This window comes from Halichoeres trimaculatus, unplaced genomic scaffold, assembly GCF_033239565.1.
Source record: "Halichoeres trimaculatus isolate MK-OKI-2021-1 unplaced genomic scaffold, fHalTri1.1 fHalTri1_scaffold_7, whole genome shotgun sequence".
In the NCBI taxonomy this organism is placed as follows: Eukaryota; Metazoa; Chordata; class Actinopteri; order Labriformes; family Labridae; genus Halichoeres; species Halichoeres trimaculatus.
The window spans coordinates 177,001-185,000 of NW_027437185.1; the positions used below are offsets into that span (position 1 = coordinate 177,001).

Consider the following 8,000-nt stretch of genomic DNA (forward strand, 5'->3'; position numbering starts at 1 on the left):
GGAAATTTGTTGCCACTGTCTGTACAGAGGAAAGTACACAAACATACCTGCGAGTTGATGGTTTATGAGATGAACCTTTGAGCTATTTCAGAAAACTGGTTGATCATTGGTTGATCTAACGCTTCACACATTTCCATTTGTTAGAGAAAGTCAAGATTGACCAGGGAGCAATTTACCAATCCAGACAGATTTAGAAAAAAAAAGTCTTATGGAATTGTGTGGAAAGCTGTTTGAATAATTATGAAAAGTAGTTCAACTTTTTTGTATGTAAAGACTTATGTGATGAACTAATGACTAACTCTGCAGTTACAAATCCAGTGATACGGCCTAATTTCATGATACAGCAAATGCACAGTATAGTGTTTGTTAAAGTGACAGGTAATCATATGCTGATCAGCCCTAACATTATGACCAATGAGAGGCTGAGTTAATAACATTAGCTTGTCACAATAGCACCATAATAGGTGGGATCTGTCAGGCAGCAGCTGAACATGTTGTCCTTGAAGTTGGATGTTTTCCTGCTGCAAACATGCTAAGTGTAAAGATTTGAGTAAGTTTAACAAGGACCAAACTGTAGGGTTTTCCCAGCCTCCAGAGGTCAGTAACAACAAGCAGAGGTCCAAGGAAGGAGCAGGGAGTAGGGAAATGAATGCTGGCCTGTGTGTTCTGATACAGTAAGAGCTGCTGGAGCTCAAACTGTAAAGCAAAAATAAAAACAAACAAAAAGGTTGATGCTGCTTCCGATAGAAAAGTATTAGAATTATCTTGGTACCAACTAGACATGTACCAATCGATGGGCTGGCTGATCAATCAGTGCTGATTATTTTAATTTTGTGGATCTGTGATCAGTGATCAGCCCATCCTTGCATATGAAACTGATCTTACATACCTCTGGGAAGGTCTGACAGCCAGCCTTTGTTGCTTTTTGCTCTGAGACCTAAAACTCAGGATACTTCATTGGTTGTTTAAGTTAAAACATAAAGATTAATTAAAAATACAAATCAGTATCGGCTGGTCAGGCTTTTTAAAGATTGGTGATTGGCTAGAAAATTGTGATCCATGCACCCCTAGTTCTGTAAAAATATGTCCTCTAGATATGTGTCCATTTAAGCTGTGTCTTGTAAACATCTGTGCTATGATGACATGTACTATTGAAATGTGTCCTCTAGAGATGTGTCCTGTAGAGATATGTCCTGTGAAGACATGTCCAGTAGAAATACAGCCAGTCAAAATGAGTCCTGTGAAGATGTGTTCTTTAGAGATGTGTTCTTTAGAGATGTGTCTTTTTTTTTTTTCAGGTAAATCTACTGTCAAAACAACACAATGGCAGGTTCCCAGTGGGAGCTTCCCCCAGAGCTCTGTTGTCGTCCCATGGCTTTTGTGGCTCTAACCGGCTTGGATGTGGTTTACAATGCTGTGCACCGGGCCATATGGGATGCCTTCTGCGCTAACAGGCGAGCTGACAGAGTTCCCATCTCTTTCAAAGTCCTCCCAGGAGATCATGAGTACCCTAAATGTCGCACTAAGGTGAGTGTTGGATGGAAAGACCAGGAAGTCCATCAACAAAGAAAGACAGCACAGAAAGTTAAACTAAGGCATCAAACTGGAGAAGAGTTAATGTTTGAATTTACTGTCCACTTGCAGAATATTCCTAATCCAGAATAAATCCATCAGTGGTGGGTGGTAGAGACTAAATAGTCACACGGTCACTCTGAGCGTCTCTTAACAATGATTGTTAATTCTGTTTTCTTTAGAGGACGTCATATGAATGGTACATTCCAAAAGGTATCCTGAAAACAGGCTGGATGAACAAACATCTGAACTTGGTACCAGCCCTGGTTGTTCTCTTCTATGAACTGGACTGGGACGACCCACAGTGGAAAGAGAAACAGTCTGAATGTGCAACAAAAGTGGAAATTGTCAGGTACCACACATATTTAATCTCCTCTCACCGCTTCAACCTGTTTTGTTTCTAATCCTACTTTTTGATGCACATGGTGAAGGGTTTTGGTTGCTGCTTAGTTAATGTTAGCATTTTGATGTTAATCCTTCTTAAAGTGTGTCCAGAATATTTTGTTTGTTGATTCTTGATCATGAATGGTTATTTCTTCATCCCCAGTAATGGGCACATAAGTGTGTTTTATCTTGACGCACCTGTTCATTTCAGGAGGCAGACAAAGAGGCTCAGTGCAACAGAAACCGGCCCACTTGGTGTTTTTAGTTCCATTTCACTCACAAGTTTACTTCTAGGTTTACAAAAAGACTTTGAGACAAAATGGAGAGCTGACTGTACTTTATTACTCCTTCACTACTCTGAAGACCAGTTCCAGAAAACCTGAGTTTATACCATGATAACTGTAAATCTCATATTCCTCGTGTTTTTTGGTCTTTAGGACAAGTCTTCAGGGCAGGAACACCAAGGTAGCCGTGGTTCTAATCCAGAAGAAAACTCCACTGCCTCCAGGTATACAAATCTGCCAAACTTCATCTAATGGCTGTAATGTAAACATTTGTTTAAGAGTTTTGGGTCTCACTGAAAGCAGGAGCTTCTGTTGGTAAATACATATCAACAAAAACATGTCAGTTTTTTAACACACAGATAGTGCTAACTGATTGTTTTAGTTACAGAGTATCCCATTGCTTCTTCTCATGATTATTCTGGTAATAAACAATGTTACTCAGCATTTTAATTCTAAATGATATCAGAGACCATCCCTGAAAGATGTTAGAGAGGTGACTTCTGAAGTATTAGTAGGAGGAATCTACCCACTCCAATCTACAGCACACAGACATGGCCCTGTTCAGCCCTACAGCCTTCCACAGACTAATCAGAATGAAGTTTAAAGTAAATGTGGACCACAGTGTATGACAGAGAGGACTCTGCTGCCTGTGCAGACTGAACAGATGGACATAAACCTGGAAATAGTGATGAAAATGTGTATATCCTAAAAACAATAAGCAAAACTTCTCTTCACCATCTTTCCTTGGGGTGTGCACAGGAGAGGACCTGGTGGCGTCAGAGAGAGCTGCAGCTCTTTGTAATGCCTGTGATCTGTCTGGAAAGAGTCTGTTTGTGCTGCCACACACCGACCACCTGGTGGGCTACATTATAAGGTAGTTCACATGACTTCTTTTATCTGTCATCTGAGAATGTATGAAATGCACATCTCTGAAGTAACACCCAGCAGTGTTCTCTCTATTTTTTGTGCTTTTAGTTCAAAATGTTTTTCTAATTGTGTTAAACTTCATTTAGGGTTATGTGATTTTCAAATATTGAACTTTTTTTCCTTGTGCTCCATGTGGCCTGCATACCAGAGGAGTGGTTTGACTGTTAGATGCTTCTCTTTGTCATTAGGTTATAATCAAAGAAAACAGGTGAATGTCTATAAAGAATAAACATTGTGGAGCACCTGTTTGAGTTCACATCAAACACAAGTACTCAGATAATTCACCCACTTGCTTTCCTCAAAGCGAGCGTCTTTTTATTCCTGTTCCTATAGAAACAGGCAGAGTCACAGAGTCCAGTGAAGAATACAGTTCCAGTAGACCTGTCACAGATAGTACAGGTGAATCAACCTCAGGCCTGATGCTGAGAACATTGAATTGAATTGAATTTATTTATTTAATAGGGATGATGCAGTTTAACATAGTTCCATCACTAAGTATGAATCTGATGTGCAACATAGTAACTTGGACGAATAATACAGAACAATTCACTCTTTAAAATAGGAGGGCCCGATACCATTGAGAGCTCTGTGAGTCAGAGGAAGAATTTTAAACTCTATCCTAGATTTTTTTCACTCCCGGCCACTTTATAAGGTCCACCTTGCGAGTACCAGGTTGGACCCCCTTTCGCCTTCAGGACTGCCTTAATCCTTTGTGGCAAAGATTCAACAAGGTCCTGGAAACATCCCTCAGAGAGTTTGCTCCATATTGACATGATAGCATCACACAGTTGCTGCAGATTTTTTGGCTGAACATTCAGCCAAGAAAATCTCCCCCACACCATTACACCAGCAGCAGCAGCCTGAACTGTTGATACAAGGCAGGATGGATCCATGCTTTCATGTTGATGAGGCCAAATTCTGACCCTACCATCTGAATGTGGAGCAGAAATCCAGACTCATCAGACCAGGCAACGTTTTTCCAATCCTCTATTGTCCAGTTTTGGTGTTGCTGTGTGACTTGTAGCCTCAGTTTCCTGTTCTTAGCTGACAGGAGGGTCACCCGGTGTGGTCTTCTGCTGCTGTAGCCCATCTGCCTGGACGTTGGACGTGTTGCGTGTTCAGAGATGCTCTTCTGCAGACCTCAGTTGTAACCAGTGGTTATTTGAGTTACTGTTGCCTTTCTATCAGCTCCAACCAGTCTTTCCATTCTCCTCTGACCTCTGGCATCAACAAGGCATTCTGGCCCACAGAACTGCTGCTCACTGGATATTTTCTCTTTTTGGGACCATTCTCTGTAAACCCTAGAGATGGTTGTGGGTTAAAATCCCAGTGGATCAGCAGTTTCTGAAATACTCAGACCAGCCCATGTGACACCAACAACCATGCCACGTTCAAAGTCCCTTAAATCACCTTTCTTCTCCATTCTGATGCTCAGTTTGAACTGCAGCAGATCGTCTTGACCATGTCTAAAAACCTAAACCCACAGAGTTGCTGCCATGTGACTGGCTGATTAGAAATATGCGTTAACGAGCAGTTGGACAGGTGTGCCTAATAAAGTGGTCGGTGAGTGCAGGTAACCAGTGTAGAGATGCTAAGGCCCTCCTCACACAAGGACGGCCCCGTATCGTCTTGGCGTCGGCATCAAAACATGTATCGCTGTTTACACATCGTACTGTGCATAGGTTTGTGCTTTTACATGACAACGCAAAACTGTCGTTGGGTTGCCCGTCTGGTTCTGCTCCGAGGCGGATTCCACGTCAACAAGTGCTCATGCTGCGTAACATGCTACGTATCTGCATGAGCACTTGTTGTTGTTGTTGCTGTAGCTGGTGTTGTTCATGCTCTCTGAGAAAATGTTGATATAATAGTCAAAGCAATTTTTGTAGCTGCTGAAACAATATCAGAATCAGTCCGCCTGCCGCCATTGTTGTTGTTGTTGTGTGTGACAACGTGGGTGGGGGGCGGGGAGTAGGAGGGGTGCTATGAGGTCACCGTCTTCTCTGGACTTATCTGTTTATACCAAGTACGGCATGAAGACGAATATGCAGAAATCCACCTGCAGACCTGTTTTCGAAAAAGATGTGATTCAGATTCAGATTCAGATTCAGATTCATTTATTTACCATTGTGTATAACACATAGGAATTTGCTTTGGCAACGTACAGTGTGCATTCAAATTTTTTCACATTAACCAACAAACAAATACAAAAACGAAAAACACCGTGCAGAAATAACAATAAATAAATAGTATGAACTAAAGTGCAGTAGTGCAACATATTGCTGATGTCCCTAAGGGTCAGGGGGAAAAGGGAAACCAGAGTCATTGAGCAGCCTGGCGGCTGAGAGAAAAAAACTGTTTTTGTGGTGCTCTGTCTTGGCCGCCAGATGCCGCATTCTTCTCCCAGAGGGGAGCAGTTTGAGGAGGCCTTGGCCAGGGTGGGAGCGGTCGGCCATGATCTTTTGTGCCCTCCTCAGTGCCCTAGAGTCGTGCAGGGACTTGAGGGAGGGCAGGGGACGGCCAATCACCCTCTCTGCAGAGCGTATCACCCGCTGCAGCTTCATGAGATCTTTTGCAGCTGCAGCGGGGAACCAGGTGATGATGGAGTGTGTGTGGATGGAATCAATGATGGCCGTGTAGAACTGTGTCATCATGGACCTCGACAGTCTGTATTCCCGCAGCTGCTGTAGAAAGTATAGCCTTTGCTGGGCCTTTCTCAGAAGGGCTGTGATGTTAAGCTCCCACTTCAGGTCCCTGGAGATGACTATCCCCAGGAACTTGCAGGACTCCACAAAGCCGACCTGAGTACCACCCAGTATGATGGGAAGGGGCGGGGCCAGGCCCTTCCGGAAGTCCACCACCATCTCCACTGTCTTAAGGGCATTTAGCTCCAGGTTGTTATTTCCACACCAGCTTCGCAGCCGCTTGATCTCCCTCCTGTAGGCTGACTCGTACCCCTTGGAGATGAGGCCCACTAAGGTGGTGTCGTCCGCAAACTTGAGGAGCTTGACCTGCTTGGTGCTCGGAGCTTGGTGGAGGGAAACACAGCTGTTCGTGTACAGGGAGAATAGTAGTGGGGACAGGACACAGCCCTGTGGGGAACCGGTGCTGGTGGACCTAGAGCTGGAAATGCTCTTCCCCAGCTTCACCCGCTGAGACCTGTTGGTCAAAAAGGCCGTAATCCACCTGCGAGTGGAGGCAGGCACTTGCAGCAGGTACAGCTGGTGCTCCAGGATAGCTGGTAGGATGGTGTTGAAGGCCGAACTGAAGTCGACGAACAGGATCCTGGCATAGCTGTCGGTAGTGTCCAGATGTTTCAGTGTGTGGTACAGAGCCATATTCACGGCGTCCTCCGTGGATCTGTTCGCTCTGTACGCGAACTGCAGCGGGTCCAGCACAGGATCAGTGATGCACTTCAGATGGGCCAGGACAAGGCGCTCCAGGACCTTCATGACCACAGAGGTCAGGGCGACGGGTCTATAGTCATTAAGGCCTGTGACCTTGGCCTTTTTTGGGACAGGAATGATGGTCGAGGCCTTGAAGCATGCTGGGACCTGGCCCAGCTCCAGCGAGGTGTTGAAGATGTTGGTGAACACCGGGGCGAGCTGGTCAGCGCAGTTCTGGCTCCTGAACAGCATTTTAACCTCTCTCTCTGTGACAGTGAGAGGGGGTGGGGAAGGGGAGAGTGGTTGTGGCCGGGGGGTGGAGGGGGAGGGCAGGGGGGAAACTCTCCTTCTCGAAGCGACAGTAAAACTCATTGAGCTCGTTGGCGAGGGGGAGGTTGTCAGACGCCTGCGGGGAACTACTCTTGTAGTTGGTGATGGTCTTGAGGCCTTTCCAGACGGAGGAGGAGTTCCCCTCAGAGAGCTGCTGCCGCAGTTTCTCCGAGAAGCGGTGTTTCGCCTCCCTCACCGCTCTGGCAAACTCATACTTGGCTTGCCTAAACAAGGCCACGTCGCCACTACGCCTGGCCACCTCCTTCTCCGACCTCAGCCTCCTGAGATGGGCTGAAAACCAGGGCTTGTCGTTGTTGAAGATCTTCCTATAGCGGAGGGGGACACACACCTCCTAGCCCAGGCTGATGAATGATGTCACAGTGTCCGTGTATTCATCCAGGTTATTTCCAGCCATAGGCCCCGCCCACTCAACAAAGTCCTGGTCACAGCCCGCATTTTCCAGCCAGGCACAGAGTCGCTCACTTGCCTCACTGGACCACACCCTGAAACTCCGCACTACAGGTTTTGATATTTTTAATCTCTGCCTGTAGCGAGGGATCAGATGGATGAGATGGTGATCACCCTTGCCCAGAGCAGCACTTTGGACAGAATGGTATGCCTGCCGGATGGTACAGTAGCAGTGATCAAGAATGTTCCCACCCCTAGTAGCACATGTCACCTGCTGTCTGTATTTAGGGAGAGCCCGACTCAGATGAGCCTGGTTAAAGTCCCCAAGCACAACAGCAAAACTGTCCGGGTATTTACGTTCCGCCCCCGACAGCTGTTCTGCTAGTATGTCCTCTGCTGCGGTGACGTCAATCAATCAATCAATCAATCTTTATTTATATAGCGCCAAATCATAACAAATGTTATTTCAAGACACTTTACAAAAACATTTACAGGTCTAGACCCGTAAATGTTAATAAAATTTTATTAGCAGAAACCCAACATCAAGACAAGATAAGGAGTCTTATCTTATCTTAATCCACCATGAGTACAGGACTTTGCAGCATTTAGCAAGTTACAATGGAGAGGAACAACTTCCCTTTAACAGGCAGAAACCTCGGACAGAACCAGACTCATGTTAGACAGACATCTGTCTCGACTGTGTTGGGGTTAG

General features: G+C 45.4%; 1 protein-coding gene across 2 annotated transcripts in view; it reads left to right on the plus strand.

The window, feature by feature from the left end:
• Positions 1–8,000, plus strand: part of trappc11 (trafficking protein particle complex subunit 11) — a 32,332-nt gene that overhangs the window by 1,842 nt on the left and 22,490 nt on the right. For both annotated transcript variants that reach the window (XM_074674806.1, XM_074674805.1), the window contains exons 2-5: positions 1,299–1,527; positions 1,755–1,924; positions 2,394–2,464; positions 3,000–3,114. In XM_074674806.1, coding sequence (XP_074530907.1) covers positions 1,324–1,527; positions 1,755–1,924; positions 2,394–2,464; positions 3,000–3,114 — 560 coding nt within the window. In that variant the 5' untranslated portion in view covers positions 1,299–1,323. The remainder of the gene's footprint in view (positions 1–1,298; positions 1,528–1,754; positions 1,925–2,393; positions 2,465–2,999; positions 3,115–8,000) is intronic.